Source organism: Balaenoptera musculus, chromosome 19, assembly GCF_009873245.2.
Source record: "Balaenoptera musculus isolate JJ_BM4_2016_0621 chromosome 19, mBalMus1.pri.v3, whole genome shotgun sequence".
NCBI classification, from domain to species: Eukaryota; Metazoa; Chordata; class Mammalia; order Artiodactyla; family Balaenopteridae; genus Balaenoptera; species Balaenoptera musculus.
In genome coordinates, this window is record NC_045803.1 from 46,051,073 (window position 1) to 46,076,261 (window position 25,189).

The 25,189-nt window shown below is 39.5% G+C and overlaps 1 protein-coding gene across 2 annotated transcripts in view; it reads left to right on the forward strand.

The window, feature by feature from the left end:
- The window catches only part of PHLPP2 (PH domain and leucine rich repeat protein phosphatase 2), a 73,138-nt gene that overhangs the window by 16,657 nt on the left and 31,292 nt on the right, over nucleotides 1-25,189 (forward strand). For both annotated transcript variants that reach the window (XM_036834199.1, XM_036834200.1), the window contains exons 3-6: nucleotides 1,571-1,704; nucleotides 15,351-15,541; nucleotides 21,901-22,026; nucleotides 23,717-23,871. In XM_036834199.1, coding sequence (XP_036690094.1) covers nucleotides 1,571-1,704; nucleotides 15,351-15,541; nucleotides 21,901-22,026; nucleotides 23,717-23,871 — 606 coding nt within the window. The remainder of the gene's footprint in view (nucleotides 1-1,570; nucleotides 1,705-15,350; nucleotides 15,542-21,900; nucleotides 22,027-23,716; nucleotides 23,872-25,189) is intronic.

Sequence of the window (25,189 nt, forward strand, 5' to 3'; positions counted from 1 at the left end):
TACTCATCAATATGATTTCCATTCCTAAATTACCATTTTTTTTTTTTACAGTTGTTTATATTCCACTTTCTAGTATTCCCATTTCATGTTTTTTTAAATTAAAGCATATTGCCAACCAGTATTTTCTAGTTCTTTAACCACAAAACACAGAGTTCCTTCATGTCTTTTTGCCATGATGGAAGGTTTATCGTGTTTCTTCTGGTTAATACAAGACTTAAGTTTTCTAAACAGAATCCTTTTAGGATATGAATAATGTTCTTCAAGATCTTTTAAACATACAGGCTTTCCTATACTTGTTTTTTGGTTGTTGTTTCAGATAGGGGAGACATTTTATTTTTATTCTAATTAAAATTTATTCCATTCCTAAGAATTTTTTGAATAATGTCAGTACATTATTGAACACTACTACATGCCAAATAATTTGCTAAGCACTTTATATACTATGTGATATCTTCTTGTAAGCAAATAAATAAATACTTCTAATAACTCTGTGAGTTAGGCACTACCCATTATACTGGTGAGGAATTTGAGACAATGAGGTTAACTAACTTGCCTAGGGGCACACATGCAGTTGATAAGTGGCAGAAGTGAGACTCAAGCCCAGGCAGTCTGACTTGTGGAGCTCATGCTCTTAGCTGCTGTATTTATGACTGTTTGCTTTCTGATAAAAGAATTGTAAATGAACCGCCTTAAGTCTGTGTAATTTTAAAATATGCAGTGTCACCAGAAGCCACAGGTGATTACTAACATTCTGGTTTTACCTAGCTTTCAGTCAGAGCCATGTAATCTAATGATTTCTGGGGAATTCCTAGTTTTTATGGAAAAATCATCTGTGAAGCCAGAGGAAATATATAGGATATAGTCAGCAACCCAGAGTCTCCATTTATAATTGTGTTGCAGCTTATGTGAAATCAGTTATGGCCAGGTACCATCTTTTATATCTCATAATTTCAATTCGATGCCTTTAAGTTTGAACCAGAGGTTCTCAAAGGGCCCTCTGGGGGTCTCCAAGACTTTTTGAAGAGGTGCATGAGGTCAAAACTCTTTCATAATAATAATGAGATATTAATTTTCTTTTTCACTTTCAGTCTCATAAGTATACAATGGAGTTTTCTAGAGGCTACGTATCTGAGGATCTAGCTGTCTTCTATTAAACCAGCTGTTAAAGAGATTTATAAAATGCAAAACAATGCAAGTCTTCTCACTAAATTTGTTTTATTCTGAAAATGTAGTTTTCAAAAAATATTTGTCAACATGTAATGTGTTTATTGTTGTTATTTTAAAATGAATAAATAAATATTTAGAAATTCTTAAGTTTAGTTTCTCATTCAGTAAATGTCAATAGATACACCCCGTGTAAACAAAAGCTCTCTGGGGGCCTCAAAAACTATAGAGGGATCCCGAGACCAAAAACTTTGAGCACCGCTTGTTTAGATTAGTTGTATCATGTGATATTAGAGAAAAATCTTGATATAGAAGTAAAAATCTAGAGCATATTAATAGATTTTAAAAATCAAACGAAGTGTGTTTATTACTTACCAAATATTTTTCTTTTGAATTGTGTAAGCAGGAGACTGGAACCTACTGAACGACCTCTTCAGATTGTTTATGATTACTTGTCCGGGCTGGGGTTTGATGACCCTGTGCGCATACAGGAGGAGGCGGCAAATCCTGACCTTGGCTGTATGCTTCGATTTTATGGCGGTAAGGATTTATCAGTGGCTGTGTGAATACATTAATGACTTTTAATTGATTATTTGTACCTCTGTCTGTCTTCAGCCTTTTAAAAATATTTTATCCAAAGCCGTTTTTAAGCCAATTTACTAATGTAGTTAGAAAACAACAACAAAAACAGCCTTCCCTTTTTATTTTTGCTCTTTTTGTTCTGGTGTTTTGCTGACTTACAGAATTGTTACGTACTTTTGCCAGCCTCTTGATCAAATCATAGCTTTATATATTTTCAAGTTCTTTATAAAGTCCATGAACTTCTGGAGAGTTCGAGAATGTTGAATTAGGTGGTCATTATCATATATGACTTAACATTTGATGAGCACATCAGACGTGTATATTGTTGAATTTAGTAAGCTTTAAAATCTCGGATATTTTACATGCTCTTCTCTTTCGGTGCATTTTCCCCTATTGACTATTTTTCACCTGATCACTTTACTCATAAAGTTAGACTTAAGGAAGTCAGAATATTTCTGAATATTACTCTCCAAATATACATCAATAACTAATAATACTACTGAGTACCATTTTTTGAGTGCTTACTGTGTGCTTTTATGCTTATGAATTACCCAGTTTACTCAGTATAGCCAACTTATGTTCTAGGAACTGTTGTCTCATTTTACAGAGACAGAGAGGTAAACTTGTTCAAGGTCATACAGCTAGTAAATAACAGAGCTATTTAACACTTAACAGTTTTGAGTTAATATGACCCATGTATCAAACAGTTGAACTAGTAACTAAGTTACTAGTATATGTAGGCATAACCATTTACTAAGATTCCCTGCTCTCATTCCTCAAATTATTGATTTAATCTGAACTCTTGTGACACACGTCACAAGCCAGTTTCATTAAGTGCACTTCACAAAAGATTTTATTTATAATTTTTCATCACCACAATATTTTCTGACATGTTCCTTAAAAGTTGGTTTCGTTTTATTTTATTTCCATTCATTTCTCTCCTTTGTTAGTTCATGGAGGGAGAATAGTTGCTAGGTTGATGTTAAATCTGAGGAAAATCTTTTAAGACTAATTTGAGGAACACAACCGATCTATTACTGTAAAGCTTGGTTAAAAAATAATAATAAATCTTGGATAGTAACATGCTCTCTATATGTGGTTGCACATAAGTTCTTCACTCCATGTTTTCATTCTGGGATGAAAGCTGAGCCTTGAGATGCTGGCAAGCTCCTTTATAACCAGTGAGATTGCATTTGAAGTCAGTTATAATACACAACAGTTGGCATGATTGCATTAATTTATTAATACCACCTGATAAATTGTAGCATGCCTAGGATCTTAATATTCCCTTAAGAGGATATTTCCAGTAAAGTCAAAAAGAGTACCAGTTCGGGGGGCTTCTCTGGTGGCACAGTGGTTAAAAATCCACCTGCCGGGGCTTCCCTGGTAGCACAGTGGTTGAGAATATGCCTGCTAATGCAGGGGACACGGGTTTGAGCTCTGGTCTGGGAAGATCCCACATGCCGCGGAGCAACTAGGCCCGTGAGCCACAGCTACTGAGCCTGCGCGTCTGGAGCCTGTGCTCCGCAACAAGAGAGGCCGCGATAGTGAAGAGGCCCGCGCACCGCGATGAAGAGTGGCCCTCGCTTGCCGCAACTAGAGAAAGCCCTCGCACAGAAACGAAGACCCAACACAGCCAAAAATAAAAAAATTAAAAAAAAAAAATAGAATCCACCTGCCAGTGCAGGGGACATGGGTTCGATCCCTGGTCTGGGAAGATCCCACATGCTGCGGAGCAGCTAAGCCTGTGCGCTGCAACTACTGAGGCTGCGCTCTAGAGCCCGCGAGCCACAACTACTGAAGCCTGCATGCCTAGAGTCCGTGCTCTGCAGCAAGAGAAGCCACCGCAATGAGAAGCCTGCGCACCGCAACGAAGAGTAGACCCCGCTCTCCACAACTAGAGAAAGCCCGTGCGCAGCAACGAAGACCCAACGCAGCCAAAAATAAATAAATTTTTTAAAAAAGTTCCAGTTTGTAGCACTTACTATATTGGGGGGGGGGGGGTCTTTAACAGAGAACATTTCCAAAAGTGAGCTCTTTTAATTCAGAGAAGCTAGTATAATTTGAGTGAGAAAACTACATTTGGGAAAGAGGTTTTTAAAGCTAGTTACTTTTGAAAATAGGCAATATATGTATATGGCACCAGAAATAAAAGGTTAAAAAAAGTATGTATGTGTGTGTAGATAGATAGATAAGGGTATTTTCTGTTGGCTGTGTAACAAATTGCCTCAAAATTTAATGACTTAGGACTTCCCTGGTGGCACAGTGGTTAAGAATCCACCTGCCAATGCAGGGGACACGGGTTTGATCCCTGGTCTGGGAAAATCCCACATGTTGCGGAGCGGCTAAGCCCGTGCGCCACAACTACTGAGACTGTGCTCTAGAGCCCGCGAGCCACAACTACTGAGCCCGCGTGCGGCAACTACTGAAGCCCATGCGCCTAGAGCCCATGCTTCGCAACAAGAGAAGCCACCTCAATGAGAAGCCCAGGCACCGCAATGAAGAGTAGGCCCTGCTCACTGCAACTAGAGAAAGCCCGCGTGCAGCAGTGGAGACCCAACGCAGCCAAAAAATAAATAAAAATAAAAAAAATTTAGTGACTTAAAATGATATTAAATATTTATTTTTTAATTTATTTTTATTTTTTGGCCGTGCCATGCGCAGCGTGTGGGCTCTTAGTTCTCTGACCAGGGATCAAACCCACGCCTCCGGCAGTGGTAGCACGGAGTCTTAACCTCTGGATCGCCACGGAAGTCCCGATTATTATATCATACAGTTTCTGTGGGTCAGAAATCTAGGAGGAATTTAGCTGGATGGTTTTGGCTTGAGTCTCAATGAGATAGTACTCATTATATTGGCTGAAGCTGCAGTCATCTGAAGGCTTGAGTGGGGCTGGAAGATTCACTTCTAACATGGCTCACTCATGTGGCTGTTGGTAGAAGGCCCCAGTTTCTCACCAGTTTTTGGCAGGAGATCTCAGTTGCTCACTATGTGGACCCTTCTCTAGGGCTGCCTAAGCGTCTTCTCGATGTGGCAGCTAGCTGCCCCCAGTGATGAGACACACACACATGCACATGAGCGCATGCATGCATGTGCACACAAACACACAACACACACACACATACACACAACACACAGAGGCATCAGTGTTTTTATGACCTAGCCTCATAAGTCACCATCGTTTTCACCACTTTCTGTTTATTAGAATTGAGTCACCAAATACAGCCCACACTATAGAGAAGGGAAATAGCCCTCACCTTTTTTTTTTTTTAGGCCTCTCCTTTTGAAGAGAGGAGTTGTAAAGAATTTGAAGTATTCTTTTTGAAGCAAATAGCTTAGCAATCAGCTTTCAATATTTCTTGCATAGAGTCTTTGGTGCGTTAGCTTAGAATATAGTGTTAATGAGGCCAGGGTCAGAGGGCCTAAGTTCAAACCAGTGTTTTGCTTTGTTTGCTGTATATGAAACGTCTCCGGTACTCCAGGGGCCATTGTGCAAATGCTAGTTATCAGTCTTGCTGGGGTGGGTGCTGGGGGAAAGTGAGTGGAGTGACTCAGTACAGATTCATGATATAAAAGCCTTGAAATAATGTATGTAACTAAAGATGAGTGGGTAGTATGATCAATCACAGAGATTAAGAGAGCCCATTAATCAGCTCCTTATTGTGTAAGAGGAAGTGGCATCTAGAAGGTGTGATTTGCTAGTGAAGTTGTAGTTCTGGGGCTGAATAGCTCAGGTAGCATAGCACCCAGCCTGAGCATTTCTTTCTGTCTGGTATTCTCTGTACACGTTGTTTGAGACAGTTTCATCCAAGGAGCATAAACACAAACAAAAGAAACCAAATACAAAAAAATAAAAAAAAAAAACCCAAATACAAAACAATTGCATATATAGTATGTTTCCATTCATTTAAAGTTCGAAAACAGGCAAAACTCAGCCATATTGTTTAGAGATGTGTGACAGTACCACTCTCTGTCCATCCAAAGCTGCTCTTTCCTTCTTCCGTAATAAGACTTAGAGGTGGGCACATGACTGCCCAGCTACATCTTGTTTCTCAGTCTTTTGTGCGGTTTGGTGTGCACCTGTGACAAAATTTTCTTCAGTGGTATGGAGTGGAATTGTTGTGTGCCACTTTTATACCTGGTTCCTAAAGCCTCCCATGCATACTTCTTGCTCTTTTCCTCTTCTGTAGGGTAGGAAGGCAGTCATCAAGAGCAATATTGAAGTCATGTGTTGAAAATGGCAGAGCCACCATCAGCAGGAGTTTCTCGACAGAGTTGACCCCTGGTAACCCAGACTGCCCACCCTAGCAGAGAATTACATTTCTCTTGTGTTTGGGCCAGTATATTCTTTTTGTTACAGTAGTTAAAAATGCTATAACTAACACATGAATAGCAGAAACATAAAGAAAACAAGGAAATGATTATTATAAAAGTGAAGAGAATGGCTGACCTCTAGGGTAGAGGGAGGAAGTGATTCCTACAAGTAGAATGTTTGAGTTAATACAAGTATATACCGATAGTGGTTATCTATTAAGCAGTGATATATAATGTGATAATTATGATATAACAATCAATTTGGTATATACCTGTTGAGAATTTTCTAACTTTTATTCCTATCTAATGTGTATTTGCAGAAATATATTTTGTTTACATAAATGCTGTCATTTGGTGTTGGTCTTCATGCTTTTTTTCTCCCAACAGTGTTTTGGAGGACTTCTCTTAACTATCTTCTATATGCATTTCTTTGTTGCATACTATTGGATGTCATGTATGTATTATAGTTTATATAACAATTTCCCTAGTGATGGACTATTACAAATAACACTGTAGTAAGATTGCATCTTTGTGCACCTGTGTTTCTTTTTTTTTTAAATGATGTAATTGGAATTTTTATTTTATTTATTTTTTTAAATTTATTTATTTTTGGCTGCATAGGGTCTTCATTGCTGCGCACGGGCTTTCTCTAGTTGCGGTGAGCAGGGGCTACTCTTTGTTGCAGTGCGCAGGCTTCTCATTGCAGTGACTTCTCTTGTTGAGGAGCATGGGCTCTAGGCACGTGGGCTTCAGTAGTTGTGGCTCGTGGGCTCAGTCATTGTGCCCAGAGGCTTGCAGGCTCTAGAGCGCAGGCTCAGTAGTTGTGGCGCACGGGCTTCGTTGCTCCATGGCATGTGCGGTCTTCCCAGACCAGGGCTCGAACCCATGGCCCCTGCATTGGCAGGCAGATTCTTAACCACTGTGCCACCAGGGAAGTCCCTGCACCTGTGTTTCTTCAGAGTAAATCTCTAAACATGAAGTTATTGGGTCATAGGATATTTATTCTCATTTAAAATACTAATAGTTACTACTGCAAAACAAAAGTATATCCCATCAGTATATCAGAGTACCCCTTTGCTCACAATATCACCTTTTAATATTATTAGCATTTAAAACTTTTACTAATCTAATGGATTAAATGTTGGTCTCATTGTTTTGATTTTGTTTACCTGATTACTAGTATGGTTGAATATTGTGTCATATTTACATTGATCTTTAAGTTTTCTTCTCCCTTGAATTAACCCTGGATATTTCTATTGTTTATCCTTTTTCATATTGATCAGAAGGACTTTTGTATATATTCTGAATATACATCCTCTGTATACTGTATTTGTGACACATTTTTTTTCCAGCCTGTAACTTGTTTTGTAGTTTTACATATTGTTTTTTATTGTGCAGAAGTTTTATTTAATCAGATTTAGCCAGTCTTTTCCTTTAATACCTTTACATTCCTTCCCTATCCTAGGTCATAAACATACTCTATATTTTCTTCTAGTATTTTATATTTTTAGAATGTGATATGAGGTAGGGATCTAACTTACTTTTTTCTCTGTTGATAGCCAGTTGTTCCAACAATACTTATGAAATAGCTCATCCTTTTCCTGCTGATTTGAAGCATCACCTTTATTATTATTAAGTTCCTATACAGGCGGGGGTCTATTTTTGGACTCTATCCTATTACATTGATGTCTTTGTCTTATGCTAATACCAACACTTTTTAATATACCTATATGATAGATTCTGATAGTCGATAAGGAAGTTCCCATTCACTTTTCTTCTCTGAAAAATCAGGGAGATTTCTAGAATCAAAGAAATCTTTCTGAAGAAGTAGTATTTGGGTTGGTTCTTTAAAAATCGACAGAATTTCAGTAATCAGAATGGAAAAGGACAGAGGTGGGGTATTAGGAATTTCAGTGCATGTTCTGTGAATCACACACAGAGAAAATTTGAGTCCAGATTGTTTTGGGCCTTGAGTACAATATCAGGAGTTTAGCCTTCATTTGACAGATGGTAGCAGGAAGTGATGGGATCCAAGTGCGCCTGAGAAAGATGAATCTGGCACCAGAGTGAATAATAATTCAGGCATGAATTAGTAGGGATCTGAACTAGGGAATGGGAAGGAATCATTCGTGTAGAGACTTTTTGAAGGAATAGTCAGTAAGTGTTGATGGTTGATTGAAAAAAGGAGTTGAGGAAGAGAACCTAAGAGGCAAAGCTGGCTCTGAGGTTTTGAGGCTGGGTGGCTTTGGGAGACTGACAGGACTTGAGTTGTGAGAAGGATCTGGTTTGCAGGGATGGTGATGACTTGGTTTCAGGCATGTTTAATTGTAAATGGTGGTAGACATCCAGTTGGAGATGTCTGGCAGGTAGTTGGAAGTGTGAAACTAGGAGCTTTGGAAATACAAATCTGGGAGTCAGGTACATGGGAGTGTTAAATCCGTGAAAGTTGTTAAGATTATCTTGAAAATAATACTTAAATATAGGAAAAGAAGGAGGCTTAAGGCAGAACTTTCATTATAACAACTAGCATTTGTTTTATACCCTTAGTATGTGCTGAGCATGTACTAAGGTGCTGAGCACTCTATGTACCTTTTCTCATTTAATCCTTACAACCGTGTAGGTAGATATTATTACTCTGGAGAGGTCTTAACTGGTTCTAAATCTCTTTTTTTTTTTTTTTTTTTAAATTAATTAATTAATTAATTAATTTTTGGCTGAGTTGGGTCTTTGTTGCTGCCCGCAGGCTTTCTCCAGTTGTGACGAGCAGAGGCTACTCTTTGTTGCAGTGCGCGGGCTTCTCACTGAGGTGGCTTCTCTTGTTGCGGAGTACGGGCTCTAGGTGGGCAGGCTTCTTTAGTTGTGGCTCGCGGGCTCTGGAGTGCAGGCTCGGTAGTTGTGGCGCACGGGCTTAGTTGCTCCACGGCATGTGGGATCTTCCCGGACCAGGGCTCGAACCCGTGTCCCCTGCATTGGCAGGCGGATTCTTAACCACTGTGCCACAGGGAAACCCTAAATCTCATCTTCTTAACCTGTAAGGTACTCTACCATATAGTTGATGGAGAAACAGTTTAGAAGAATAAGAGGGATCCATAAAATGTGAGAACTGGGAAAGACTAGGGATCATCTAATCCAACTCCTTGGTCTTAAACTTGGGAAACTAAGGCCTAAAAATAAGGAACTTGTTCAGGGTCACGAAACCAGATTGTGGGATTGCTTAGCCACCACTGCTTCACAAGATTTTCTACTGAAATACTTCAAATCACAGAGTGTGCTCTTGTGTTGGGTGGGGGGGTGGCTATTGCGAGTTTGAAATTTGTTTTGAGGTTTCCTGTTTTACTCTTTAAATGTAAGTAAATGTTTCATTTTTACCCCAAAATGTATCAGCCAGTATTTATTTATTTGTCTGTTTAACTTTTTATTTTGAACTAGCTTTAGATTTTCAGAGCAGTTGGAATGATAGTACAGAGAGCTCCTGCACACCCTTTATAAAGTCATTTGAGCCATTGTTCCTGTATAAATAGTGCTTCATCTTTCTCTGGCTTCTTTAAAAATTTTTCCTTTGTCTTTAATTTTCAGCAGTTTGATTATGAAGTGTCTGGGCTTGAATTTCGTTGAGTTTAGCCTGCTTGGGGTTCACCAGTGCTCCAGGTATTCTGTCCAGGTTTTATAGGTGAATTCAGTGGGAGAGAGAGGGTAGAGTGGGCTTTCTCTGTGTAACTCAGAACCAGAACCTTAGTGGCATCTTTTGATTAAAAGAAGTATTTCAGGGCTTCCCTGGTGGCGCAGTGGTTAAGAATCTGCCTGCCAATGCAGGGGACACGGGTTCGAGCCCTGGTCTGGGAAGATCCCACATGCCGCGGAGCAGCTAAGCCCGTGAGCCACAACTACTGAGCCTGCGCGTCTGGAGCCTGTGCTCCGCAACAAGAGAGGCTGCGATAGTGAGAGACCCGCGCACCGCGATGAAGAGTGGCCCCCGCTCGCCGCAACTGGAGAAAGCCCTCACACAGAAACGAAGACCCAACACAGCCAAAAATAAATACATAAATAAATAAATTTAAAAAAAAAAAGTTACACTTAAAAAAAAAAAAGAGGTATTTCATTTTGATATAGTCCAATCTAACAGTCTTTCCCTTTATTCTTTTCTAGAAGCTATATTGCTTTGCCTTTCAGTTTATATTCACAATCTGTCTGTGTGACTTCATTTTTTATTGTCTGTTTTGAGTATCATCATGAGCTCATGGGCTTATTTATATTTGTTTCAATTCATTTGCACCCATTTTTCTTTCTGATGCTCAATCTGTCCCATCTCAGCTAGGGGGAGCTCTTTCAGGTTGCTTTCTATGTCCTTCCAACATGACCCAACTACTGTCTTTGATAGCATTCTAGATTTTCCATTAAGTTCTTGATCTTTTCATCCTCTGACTCACACCAGGAATAGATTATTTTTCTAAGGACTCCTGGTTCATTTTAGTGAAAAATGGTATTTAGAGACTGTACTATGGGCAATAGACGTATTCATTGCTACAGGGTTGCCCTTGATCCTTTTTTTTTTAGAAACTTTTTTTTTAAATTATAAAAGCAATCCATTTTCTTTATAGAACATTTCAAAGTATAAATATATAGGGAAATTAAAATTATCCCTAATTTTCCACTTAGAACCTTAGCTTTCGTGATTATAAGTCTGTTTTTTAATTAGAACTGTTAGACATTCCAAACGTTTATTAGAACTTCCTCATTCTGTTTTTTACCACTTTCAGAAGATCAGAGACTTGAGGCACTCTGAATATCTAGCAAACCCTCCAAAAATAATAATAAACAGCATGTTATTTCATGTATAAATAACTTATCCCCCCCAAATTGAATGTTCCTTTCTGAGAGTGATGATGGATAGATTTAGGAGTTTTCTCGGTGATAAAATATAAAGAAATAAGGCCAAGGAAAGAGAGACTCAAAGAATTGTACATCGATTGATATAACATCTGTTTCACATAAACTTCAAAAGAGACTATTAGACAATTTGGAAACATGAGAAGCTATAATGAAGTCCCATTTTTATTTGATGTAGCTAACTTTGTAGTATATCATGCTGTTAACCAGGATGGGGAATATAAATGCAATAGCAAGTTTGGGGAAAATGATGAGATTAAAAAAACCCAGCTTCATTGAGATATAATTCACATACCATAAAATTCACCCTTTAAAAGTGTACAATTCAGTGCTTTTTAGTATATTCAGAGAGTTGTGCAACCATCACCACTATCCAATTTTAGAACATGTTTATCACTGTAAAATGAGACCCCCATATCTGTTAGCAGTCATTCCTTATTTCCCACTCCCACAACACCTGGCAACCATGAATCTACATTCTGTCTGTATAGATTTGCCTATTCTGAACAATTGATACAAATGGAATCATACATACTTGGCTATCTGTGGCTGGCTTCTTGTACTCAGCATAATGTTTTAAGGTTCACCCATTTTGTAGCATGTATCAGTACTTAATTTCTTTTCATGGCTGAATAATATTCCATTGTATGCATATACCACATTTTGTTTATCCACTCATCAGTTGATGGACATTTGTGTTGTTTCCTCTTTTTGGCTATTATGAATAATGCTACTGTGAACATTCATGTACAAGTGTTTGTGTGGATATATGTTTTCAGTTCTCTTGGATGTAGATGTAGGAGTAGAATTGCTGGATTATATGGTGACGCTATGTTTAAGCTTTAAGGAACTGTCAGACTGATTTCCAAAGTGACTGCACCATTTCATAATCCCCCCAACCATGAAGGGTTCTAATTTCTTTACATTCCTGCCAACACTTGTTATTGTTTGTCTTTTTTGATTATAGTCATCCTAGTGCGTGTGAACTGGTATCTCGTAGTTTTCATTTACATTTATCTAATAACTAATGAGGTTGAGCATCTTTTCATGTGCTTGTTGGTCTTTTGTATATCTTCTTTGGGGAAATACCTGTTCAAATCCTTTGCCCAATTTTTAATGGGATTATTTGTCTTTTTATTGCTGAATTGTAATAGTTCTTTATTTTGGATACAAGTCTCTTATTAGGTATATGATTTGCAAATATTCTCTCCTGTTTTGTGAGTCTTCTTTTCACTTTCTTGATGGTGTCTGTTGAAGCACACAGCCTTTTATTTTCAAAGTCCAGTTTATCTGTATTTTCTTTTTCGCCACTTGTGCTTTTTATGTCAATATCTAAGAAACCATTGCCTAGTCTAAATTCACAAGATTTATTCCTATCTTTTCTTTTAAAGTTTTATAGTTTTAGTTCTTACATTTAGGTCTATAATCCATTTTGAATTAATTTTTGTATGTGGTGTGAGGTTAGGGATTCAACTTCTTTCTTTAGCATGTGGATATCCAGAATTCCCAGCACCATTTGTTGACAAGACTATTCCTTCCCCATCGAATTATCTTGGCACCCTTGTCAAAAATCAGTTGTCCATAAAGTAGGGGTTTTTTGGTGAACTCTCAATTCTATTCTATTGCTTTATGTCTATCCTTATATCAGAACTGCACTTTATATGCCAGCTCCTTACTTTGTAGTAAGTCTTGAAATTGGGAAATATGAGTCCTCCAATTTTGTTTTTCTTTTTCAAGATTGTTTTGAGTTGAAAAGGCTGTTTTTCAGCTGTTCAAGCTGTTCTGAGTCCATTGCATTCTATGGGAATTTTTGGATCAGTTTGTCAGTTTCTGTCATGAAGTTATCTAGAATTTTGATAGGGATTGCATTAAATCTGTAAATCAATTTGGGGAGTTTTGCCATCTTAACAATATTAAGTCTTTGTTCCCAGGGACACTGGCTGTCTTTCCATTCATTTATGTCTTTTATAATTTCTTACAACTATGTGTTTATGGTTTCAGTATACAAGTTTTGTACTATTTTCATTTTATTCTTTTTGATGCTATTATAAATGCAATTGATTTCTTAATTTCACTTTTGAATTGTTTATTTCTAGTGCATAGAAATACAACTGATGTTTTAAAAATCTTGTATCCTGCAACCTTTCTGAACTCATTTATTAGGTATAATAGTATTTTTTTGGTGTGGCTTACCTAGGAAGGTAATTTTCTATACACAAGATCATATTATTTTCAAATAGAGATAGTTTTACTTTTCATTCTGATACTGGTTTTGAATCTGTAAAATTTTTTTTAATTTTATTTTTTTGTTGAAGTATAGTTGATTTACAATGTTTCAGGTTTACAGCAAAGTGATTCAGTTTTATGTGTGTGTGTGTGTGTGTGTGTGTGTGTATTCTTTTTCAGATACTTATTTTGTGTGTGTGTGTGGGTGCCGTGCCATGTGGCTTGTGGGATCTCAGTTCCTTGACCAGGGAATGAACGCTGGCCATGGCAGTGAAAGAGCCAAATCCTAACCACTGGACCACCAGGGAACTCCCCTCAGATACTTTTCCACTACAGATTCTTATAAGATACTGAATATAGTTCCCTTTGCTATACAGTAGGTCCTTGTTGTTTATCTATTTTATATATAGTGGTCTGTATCTGTTAACACCAAATTCCAAATTTATCCCCCCCGCCCTTTTCCCCTTTGGCAACCGTAAGTTTGTTTTCTATGTCTTTGAGTCTATGAATCTGTAAATTTGAGGTGAATGGGGACATCTGTTGGACATGTCTAGCAGGCAGTTGGATGTATAAGATCAGAACTAAGGGAAGATTGGGGCAGGAGATAGAAATTTGAAAGCCCTTATCAACATATGAATAGTGTAGTTTTGGGGAAGTGGAAGCCAGATTGAAGTAAATTGAGTAAATAAAAGGTGAGGTAACAGAGATAGCTAATATAGAAGCACAAATGAGAAGAAAAGAGCCTCAAAAGGTTAAACTTATAGTTTCTTAAAATATGGTTTTGGGGCCATCTGCGTTTAAATTACTTGGGATACTTGTTAAAAATACATTTTCCTATGTTCCATCCCAGACCCTCTGAATTAGACTCTCTGTGGATAGGTCTTGGCGTTCTGCATTTTAAACTAATTCTTAGATAATTCTTGGGCACATAGGAATTGGAGAATGCGTCAACTAAAGGAATTCTGTTGAGAATGAGAAGGAATGGGAGAAAACTTGAGTGTTTTTGTAGCTTTGATAGAAACAATAGGGAGGGTGGAGTTGAAGAGTGAGAAGAATGAAGAACCAAACTCCCCAAGGAAGGTGGAATTTAGAAAAGAGATGAAAGGATTGGCCTAGAATAGAAAGAGAAATGACTCTTCCATACATCTGGTGTTAACATACAAAGTTTTAAAAGCTTTGAAGTAAGCTAGCCCATTTCTTTATTTCTTTATATGGGAAAAACATAGTTAATAGGGGAAAGCAATGCCCAGGGTTCCATAATCAATTATGTAATAATACTGAGTACAACCCAGTTTTCTCAGTTCCCCATTTATTGCTGTTTGCACAGCCTCATACTGTTGCTGCTCCTGTTCATTTCTGTGTAGAGTTACTGTCTGTTTCTAGTAGTGCTTTAACCAAGAACATCTCTTCTATCATAATGCTCTGTTTTGTTCACTACACCTCAGTCATATAAAGATTTCTAAAGGGTGGCAAGAAATAGAGAAGCTCTTGCATGCATGTATTGCTTCTGCCACCATGATTGGGATAGTTGACTGAAATATCAGCTGAAAGCTTTTCTTCACAAAGAGCAGAATGATGGAGGATTGTGTACAGGACTAGTTGTTCATTTCTTCATTCTAGAATAGACTAAACACAACAATAGTGGCTGTCACTTATTCCATACTTGTTTTGTATCTAAAACTATGCTTAGTATTTTACATTCATTATCTTAATTTTTTATAAGAACCCTCTGAAGGTAGATAGTATTAAGATCCAAACTCTATAAATGAGGAAAGTCAAGGTCAGTGAGATTATGTAGTTCAAGGAAACAAAGTGAGTGGCAGAACCAAGATTCAAACTCAGGTTTGAGTGTCTGACTCCCACGTCCATGATCTTAACCACTCTGTCATTCTGTCTTTCTTTGTGTACATGGGAGATATGACTGTTGGAAGAAGGGTTAACAATGGCATCCAAAATAACATGTTGTTCTCTAGACCAAAATTCGTAGTGCTCCCATTATATAACTTAGGGATGGACAACATTTTAAGACTGAGAGCTTATTTTGTAATACTTATATTGCTTGGTTACTTAAATCTATATTCGGGCTGCTGAATGTTAACATGTAATACTTTCTTTTTCCCTTTCATTATTTTTATGCTACTTTAATGGTGGCTTTTGAAGTACTCTTTTCTTTTCAGAAAAACCATGCCAGATGGATCATCTGGATCGAATCCTTCTGTCTGGCATCTATAATGTACGAAAGGGAAAGACCCAGCTGCATAAGTGGGCTGAACGCCTGGTTGTTCTCTGTGGCACCTGCCTCATCGTTTCCTCAGTGAAGGATTGTCAGACTGGAAAGATGCACATTTTGCCTCTGGTTGGGGGAAAGGTAAGACCCACAAAGATGAATTATTCTTCCTTTGATCATCTTAATTAAAAAAATATCACATATGCTTTTCAGAGCTTTTTTCACATCTTTTCAAATAAGCCAATATGAGCATTATTAAAGATTACATCACAAAGTTTTTGTGTTCTTAGGTTTAAACAAAACCTCTCAGGCTAATTTAAGCATAAAGCAAGTTCATGTCCATCACAGACTCCCTGGGAGGTCCAAAGACTATCCATGCCCCAAATTCTGCTGCAGGACCCGTCTGTTGGAGAAACCCCTGCCTCCACTGCTAGGCACTAAATGCTCTCTCATTGGTACCACCAAGGGTAGACAGAGGATGCTACCACTAGAAGCTGCCTTTGTAAACTAGAAGTAGCTGTTAGCATCCCCTCCAAAATAGATTCTTTCCTGTTTCTCTTTTTCCCCCTTTAGACTGAAATTCAGAGTCTGGGGTGGTCATAAGCTCCTACCCAGCAGCCAGAGAAACCTGCCATTTCTTGCATCTGTACTAGAGAATTCCCCATCATAGGAAAGCTTGGGGGCCACCACAAGGAAAGGCAGTTCCAATTCTTTAAACAGAGATAGATGACTGGAAAACAGATAATGTTAATGTTTATAGGAAGTTATACATAATTTTATTTCCTTTATTTTGAATCTTGAAGATCATAAAACAATCTGAATTTAAGGGAACTTCCAGACAAAATGACTTTGTGAATCATGCTTTGAGATAGCCAGTTTGATCCAGATACACAGCAATATAGACAAAATACATATATTTAAAAAATAAACTTATGAAAGGACATAGCTGGACTTAGGAATGTGGAATAGAAATGTAAGTGGTGAGGGCCTACTGGGCTCTGGGTCTGAAAGGTGGCAGCCTAGGGGTTTAGCTCCTATAAGTATTTGGGTCTAAAAGTACTCTGGTTATGATGGGGGACCTGGCCCAAGCTTATTGCTTGAAGCTAGGAAATGAGTGGTATTCTTAGCTCCTGATAAAAAGCTGGAAAAAAACAAACAAAAACCCAAACCAAAAACTTCTGTAAACCACTGACTGGAACCAAGGCTTGTTCCTGGCTATGGTTCTAAACAGATGGGTGGATCCAGTTGTATGCCCTGTGACTAGGAAATGAACAAGCCCCAACTGGCCTAATAAATGAATGTGTGTCACTCCAGTATCATCCGTGGAGCAGGAACCCACCACTGCCAATATGAGACCTGGTTCTGGTCTTGGGGGCTGAAGGATAATGAAGAAAGTAAGTGAAATTTCTCCAAAGGGAAAAGGTGAGAGTGAGGACAAGATTGGAGGATTGGCGGAGAGGAAGTGGGAAACAGAGCAAGAAAGAGAAAGAAAAACAAACCTCCCATTTACGTAATTCTTGTCCATTCTCTCTCTTCCCTCACTAATAGAATAGAATTTTGTTCAGGGTGGTGATGGGACCAAGATCAAAAACTCCCCAGCCTCCCTTGTAGCTAGTGGTGGCTAATAAATATAAACAGAAGTTTGCAGGTGGGACTTTTGGGAAAGGCCTTTAAAGTGGGAGAGACGTGGATGGCTTGACCCTTTGCCCTGCGTTTCCTTCCTTTATGGAACACAGTCTCTTGGTGTTGGAGATGGAGCAGTCATATGGTGGCTGGAAACTGCAAGCATTTGCTGAGTGTGGCCTTCTGGAACACAGGAGGCGCCTGGGCCCCTGGTGGCAGGGCGGAGCTGCTGTAGCACTCCTGGACTGATGCTGTGTTTTTAAGCCACTATGTCACAGCTGAATGTAATGAACCAACGCACGTACTGAAGAATTTCACAGATAAAACGTATAAGGTAGCCCATAAGGGAGGGTCCGGTATACATCTAATAGGAGTCCCAGAGAAGAGAGTAAAGGAGAATGGATAAGCAATATCTGAAGAAATAACGGTTGAGATTTTTCTAGAAATAAAGACAGACATGAGTGTTCAGATTGAAAAGACACTGGGTACTGAACAGGATAAATAAAAATAAGTTGACACGTAGACACATTGCAGAACATGAAGGAGCAAATCACAGAAGCTTCCAGAGAGAAAAGATTACCTGCAAAGAATTGACAGGCTGACAACAGCTTTCTTTTCATCAACAATATGTGTAGAAGACTATTTGCAAAATTGCTGAGAGAAAATAAATGTCAACCTGTATTCTATATCCAGCTGAATTACTTTACAAGAGTCAAGGCAAAATAGGACATTTTCAGACATATAAAGCCCAATGAGGGAGTTCCCTGGCGGTCCAGTGGTTAGGACTGGGTGCTTTCACTGCCGCGGTGCAACCAAAAAAAGAAAAAAAGACTGGTACTTCCCTGGTGGCACAGTGGTTAAGAATCCGCCTGCCATTGCAGGGGACACGGGTTCGAGCCCTGGTCTGGGAAGATCCCACATGCTGCGGAGCAACTAAGCCCGTGCGCCACAACTACTGAGCCTGTGCTCCAGAGGCCGTGAGCCACCACTACTGAGCTTACGCACTATAACTACTGAAGCCCGCGTGCCCTAGAGCCTATGCACCGCAACTACTGAGCCCATGCACCGCAACTACTGAAGCCCGTGTGCTCTAGGGCCCGCATGCTGCAACTACTGAGCCTGCACGCTGCAACTACTGAAACCTGCGCACCTAGAGCCCATGCTCCACAACAAGAGAAGACACCTCAATGAGAAGCCTGTGCACTGCAATGAAGAGTAGCCACCACTCACCGCAACTAGAGAAAGCCCACACGCAGCAAGGAAGACCCAGTGCAGCCAAAACATAAGTAAAAAAAAAAAAAAAAAAAGACTTAACGAGCTGGCATATATCCTCACTGAAAGGACTACTAAAAATGTATATCTAAAGAACAACATCCCTTGGGCTTCCCTGGTGGCACAGTGGTTAAGAATCTGCCTGCTATCGCAGGGAACACTGATTCAAGCCCTGGTCCGGGAAGATCCCACATGCTGTGGAGCAACTAAGCCCGTGTGCCACAACCACTGAAGCCCGCGCACCTAGAGCCTGTGCTCCGCAGCAAGAGAAGCCACTGTGATGAGAAGCCTGCGCACCACAACGAAGAGCAGCCCCCGCTCATCACAACTAAGGAAAGCCTGCGCGCAGCAATGAAGACCCAATGCAGCCAAAAATAAATAAATGAATAAAAAAGAGTGGGCATGAATTTCATTTAAAAAAATAAAAAATAAAAAGCAACACCCCTCCAAAAAACAAAGAAAAAAGAAGAAAGAAAACAACAAAGGAAGGTAAATTCAAAGGGAAGGCATGAGATAAATAGATGATGAGTGCAGACGCTGACAAAATATGGTAGTAAATTTAATATTGATTGTAAAAACGTTTAAAATTTTCAGTATTTTAAATATAAATTTAAATTTAAACAACTAAAGCTCAAACTATCCTGAACAGTATTCAAGATGTGGTGGTGTGTTCAGTAAGGAAAGTGTGATGCAGTTTTGGGATAAGTGATTCATGAGTATAACTTGGAAGTTTCTAGCTGACTCACCAAGATTCAGTAGCTATGACATACTAAAGTGAGACGTCAGACAAAGATGTAAGTGGTTCCATAACTATGAAAAGACTTCATCCTCATCAAAGCTATATAGGTTGGGTTGTTGAAGAGAGCTGTTGTGCCGTGAATCCCTGCCACCACCCCAAATGGTACTGGGGGAGGTTTCTGCCTCTTTCCTCAAGCCTAGTGAAAGAGGTTTCAAAAGGACCCAAGAGAGCCTGATATGGGTCCCCTGCAGAAAGGGGGACATAGTGCACTGGTGTCCTGCCTTTTAACCAGGAAGTCTCAAGGACGAAAGATAGGCTGCCAGCTGCTTTGGTGATAGAGCAAAGCGCCTAACTCATGTGTTGGAATCATTGTGTACTCTTTGGGTTTGTTAGTATGTGACCCAGATGGGTTGAGAGAGAGCAGGAGCCATTGGGTAGGTGGGTGGATTCTCTTAGAATATGTCCAGTGGGGCCACCTGGAGGGGCAAACAGACTTCACTGGAGGGTGGGCTGTCAGTGGACCACCAGATTCCTTCAGGTCTGAGGAGGGAGTGGTCACCTGCTAGAATAGCACGCATTAGCCTGGTCAAGGGATCTGTATGAGAGAAGCCATCATTGGTTGTATTGGGGGGCCGGGTATCCAAAGAACCCTCAAAAGGACCTATTGAGGAAGATCATCCCCTTTAAAATCTGGTAGGCCCAGAGAGTGTGAAGTCAGGTTATGACTCTACTAGTCTAGTAAGAACCTTTGGGCTTGCGTCTTCCCTGTCCTTCCTCCTGCCCCACTTCAATGATGAAGGGAGTCAGAAATGGCTTCTATCCCAGCACCTAGTAAGTAAGGGAGGAGGTGAGTCCAAAAAGTAGGCCAAGGTACCCCTTGCAGGCAAGCAGCTACCTCCAGTGTGCCGCAGTGGTGGGGAAAGGGTTGGAGCAGTCTTACCTTCGAAGTGGAAACTTTGGCTCTTATCATGTGGGCCTGCAGACTCTCCTGTTCTGAAACAGGCCTGCATTCTTGCATTACCGGGACTTGTACTGGCTGTTGCTAAGCTGGGAATGCTCCTTCCGCAGGAGGTTTCCACACCTTGCTCCTGAACCCTTGTGGGGTCTTTGCTCACATGTTCCCTCCTCAGTGAGTCCTTCCTTGACTGTCCTATTCATAACTCAGATCACCTACCCTGTTCCCCTCCAAGCCTGTACCCTGCTTTATTTTCCTTCATATTACTCATTCTGTATTTTATCATGTTATGCTATATCATGTCACCATTTTTATTTATTTATTTATGTATGTATGTATGTATGTATTTATGGCTGCGTTGGGTCTTCGTTGCTGCGTGCGGGCTTTCTCTAGTTGCTGTGGCTTCTCTTGTTGTGGAGCACAGGCTCTAGGCGCGTGGGCTTCAGTAGTTGTGGCTTGCGGGCTCTAGAGCTCAGGCTCAGTAGTTGGGGCGCATGGGCTTAGTTGTTCCACAACATGTGGGATCTTCCCGGACCAGGGTTCGAACCCGTGTCCCCTGCAATGGCAGGCGGATTCTTAACCACTGTGCCACCAGGGAAGCCCTCATGTCACCATTTTGATATATAAACTCCACTGAGGGCAGAGGGTTTGTTAGTTTTTCCCCTGTTATGTCCCCAGCACCCACAATAGTAAAATGTATTCATTCAGCAGATAATTATCAAACTGAGATTGTTTTGTGATTTAAAGAGTAATAAATAAATTTACTTATGGCTATGCCCTATGAATCCTACTCCTTCAACATATCTGTTAAATAAGTATTCCTTTGGTTTTTTCTTTTTTTTTTTTTTTTGGCCGCACTGTGTGGCATGCAGGATCTTAGTTCCCTGACCAGGGATCGAACCCGTGCCCCCTGCAGTGGAAGAAGCGTGGAGTCTTAACCACTGGACCACTAGGGAATTCCCCCTTTGGTTTTTTTTAAACAGCTTTATGAGATAGAATTCATATAGTGTACAATTAACCCATTTAAAGTATACAATTCAGTGACTTTTAGTATATTCACAGAGCTGTGCAACTATCACCGTAATTGATTTTAGAATACTTTCATGACCCTTTGAAAAGAAACCCTGCACTACTTAGCCGTCATCTCCCCATTCCTTCTCCAGCCCCAGGCACCCGTTAATCTACTTTCTGTCTCTATAGATTTACTGATTCTGGACATTTCATATAAATGGAATCATACTATATATGGTTCTTTGTGACTGACTTTTTTCGCTTAGTGTAACGTTTTCAAGGTTCATGCATGTTGTAGTGTGTATCAATATTTTATTCCCATTTATGGCTGAATAGTATTCCATTGTATGGATGTATTACATTTTGTTTATACATTTACCTGTTGATGAACATTGAGGTTATTTCCACTTTTTGGCTATTATGCATAATGCTGCTATAATTCACATACAAATTTTTGTGTGGATGCGTCTTTTCTTGGGTATATACCTAGGAGTGGAATTGCTGCGTCGCATGGTTGCTTTTGAGGGATTGCCAGGCTGTCTTCCAAAGTGGCTGCACCATTTCACATTCCCACAGCAGTGTATGAGGGTTCCAGTTTCTCTGTATGCTTGCTAATGCTTGTTATCCAACACTTGTTATTATCTGCGTTTTTGATTTTAGCCGTCCTAGTGAATGTGACATGGTACTTTGTGGTTTTGACTTGCATTTATCTAATAACTAATGATGTAGAACATCATATCATGTGCTTCTTGGCCATTCCTGTCTTCTTTGGAGAAATATCTGTTCAGATCTTTTGCCTATTTTAAAAAATTGAGTTGTTTGTTTTGTTATTGTCCTTTGAATTTTGATTGGGATTGTTTACTTTAATTGGTTCTGGTTTTCTCCCCTCCTCTTCTTCAGGTAGAAGAAGTGAAGCGACGTCAGTACTGCCTTGCATTCAGCTCAGCTGGAGCCCAAGCTCAGACCTATCACGTCAGCTTTGAGACTTTGGCTGAGTACCAGAGATGGCAGCGGCAATCGTCCAAGGTGATAAGCTGTCAGACGTCCTGATGTGGAGATAAGAGCAGAGAAACCCAACAGAAGTATATTTTGAAACTGAACTTACTCCCAAGAGATCAAATTATAATTCTTATGCACATCACTCTGGGCCTTTCTGAGTACATAGTGAATGAAATGGAATTCTCCCAGGTCCTTAACTTATTATTTATATTTGCATAGTACAGAATGCTTACAAAAGTGTTTTCAGGTGCATTTACCTTTATACCATCTCTGTGAAAAAGGTAGGGCCTTGAAGGATTTGAGACACAATGAAATTCAAATGACTCTCCCTCGACCATAGTGGTCAGTGATAGATAGAGCTGTTCCCTAACTCGTAGCCTGGTGCTTCTGTATGTATTTAGCACAGCTTTGATGAACCACTTTAAATTTGAACTTACTGATGGGACATGACCTGTGATCCTGTCACAAACCATTATTCCTGTATGCTGAGGATAATTGGCTTTTTAGCATAATTTCTGCTTTCCTAGTCTTTAAAGATGAAGTGCTCTAAAATTGTATTTCATTTTCCAAATTCTCTTGTTCTCCTAGCCATCTTTTCAGAATTTAAACACATTTTTCTTTATGGAGCTAAATAGCTGCATGAAGGATTGTTTCAGTATAATGACATGCCATCAAAACATGAATGACTTTTGCAGTGATATTTTGTTTGTTTTAGACCCATTTTCACAGTCCATGTTGTATTAGCCTACTATTATAGTAATATAAATCTTGTTTTGGCTTCATTGGATTTTCTGTGCTTGTGGTGGTAATAAATCTTCTCTGAATAAAACTAGTTTCAATTTTAAATAGCTATTTCATTCTTCTGCCCTTGTAAAGAGAGATTAATATTTTTTGAGCACCTTTTGCATGCTAAGCAGTGGTGCTGTGTGCTTGGTTATTTAATTTTCTTCATGACAGATGAAGAAACTGCACAAGTAAGGAACAGGGCTTGTGTGGCTGCAAAAGGCTGTGTCTTTCAGTATCACACTCCCTCCTAAAGTTTTGTACAGTTACTTTGAATCATCTTTACTTCTTGCATGAACTATTAACTTTCCATCTTTATGATTTGTATTTTTTTTTTACCTTTTACTTGTAGACACTTTACAGCTTATACCTTTCTGTTTTTCAAGCATCTCATGGTTTTAGGAAAAAGTAAAACTTAACTGTTTCTTATAAATGAATAATCGGATCTCATGACCTTTCTTTTCTTTCCCATCTTTTTTTTAAAATAAATAAATAAATTTATTTATTTATTTATTTTTGGCTGCGATGGGTCTTCGTTGCTGTGTGTGGGCGACCGGGGGCTACTCTTCATTGCGGTGCGCAGGCTTCTCGTTGCAGTGGCTTCTCTTGTTGCGGAGCACGGGCTCTAGGCACACGGGCTTTAGTAATCGTGGCACACGGGCTCAGTAGTTATGGCTCGCTGGCTCTGGAGTGCAGGCTCAGTAGTTGTGGCGCATGGGCTTAGTTGTTAACGCGGTCTAAGGGCTTCTTCCCGGACCAGGGCTTGAACCCGTGTCACCTGCGTTGGCAGGCGGATTCTTAACCACTGCGCCACCAGGGAAGCCCCGCCCATCTTTTTAATCGGTGCCTTTTTGTGTCAATGCCGTTCCATCCTCCGCTGGGTGGGAAACATTTGGGGCTGGCTCAGATCGCTCTTCTCTTTGACCTTGTCCAGGTGGTGTCCCAGCGTATCAGTACCGTGGACCTCTCGTGTCACAGCCTTGAGGAGGTTCCTGAGCATCTCTTCTACAGTCAAGATATCACCTACCTCAACTTGCGACACAACTTCATGCAATTAGAAAGACCAGGGGGCCTTGACACTTTCTACAAGTATGTGGGGCATAGGTTTCCAGACTAGCTTACTAAAACTGAATCGTAATCAATACCTATAAGCGAGCATGTTTACCATCATATATATATTTGAAAACTTCCCCTCCATTTTGAAGAGGAAGTAAGAATTTTTATTCACACAGTTTTCCCACTCCCCTTCTCCCCTCCGTACAAGAAAAGATAGATGCACAGTTTCCGTTTCGGAGGCAACATTGAGCTGCCCTTGATTTGGATAATCCTTTTCTCTATGTCATTGACAGCAATGCATGATCTGCCTCCAGGGTAAATCGAGAGATTCTGTATATGGGAAGTTTTTGAATCAGAAGTTTCAAACTTAAATAACTTAAAGGAAATAGGCCAGATTTCAAGAATTCCACTCCCAGGTTAGGGCTTTCATCTTTCCTTTGCGCCTGCTACTGCCAACTCTGAAGCCTTTTGTCAGCTATGAAACCTCTCTCTTCTAATAAAGGAACCATTTCAGTCCTAAGGGACAATGACCCATATGTTTTCCCATCTTCTTTGTTAGAATATATTCCCCATTCCCACCCTCCACCCATTTCATCTCCTTCCTCCCTTTAAAAATGGGCGGAAGTGAATAAATATATGGTGTAAGTAATTGGGCTTCTTGTGGGGAGGAGAGAAATTGGAAATTAAAGCATTCAAATTACATGGTGATTAAAAAGCTAAATGCACATTGAAATGACATATTTTATATACTTAGTAACTAATATTTCTAGAATAATTTTCAGAAAGCATATGATTTTTACCTCATCTGAAATGTTTTGCAAAGGTTTTCAAATATAAGCTTATATTTAGTAATGAAATAATTATTTTAATAATATTGATATTTAAAAATAAAAACAAGCTATAATTTTAAGGAAGTGGGTTTCTAGTATTTCCTGCTGTTTCTATGAAAAGAGGGTTAATCTAGTTTGAGGGCTGGATTAGCAATTTGGAAGTCAAGGTGCCAAGCCGAAGGAACAATCAGTACTCAAGATCAGGATATTTGGAAGTCAGAAGTTGAAACTTTGGAAGAGGAACATTAGAGAGAGGTATCAAGGATTCAAATCTAGAAGCAGATGATATAGTTCATCATCGTGGAGAACACCACCTCAGCCTTACCATCTTGTACTAGTATAGTAATGAAGTATAATACTTCTAAGTAGAATTACAGGAGTGACTCCTATGGATCCTATTTATGATGATACTATCTCTCAGTGAGACATTATATAGATACTTTTACTTCTACAAAAAAAAGTATCATCACATTACAGTAAAACTCAGTATCACCTACGTATTTTTAAGCTCTAACTGGCCC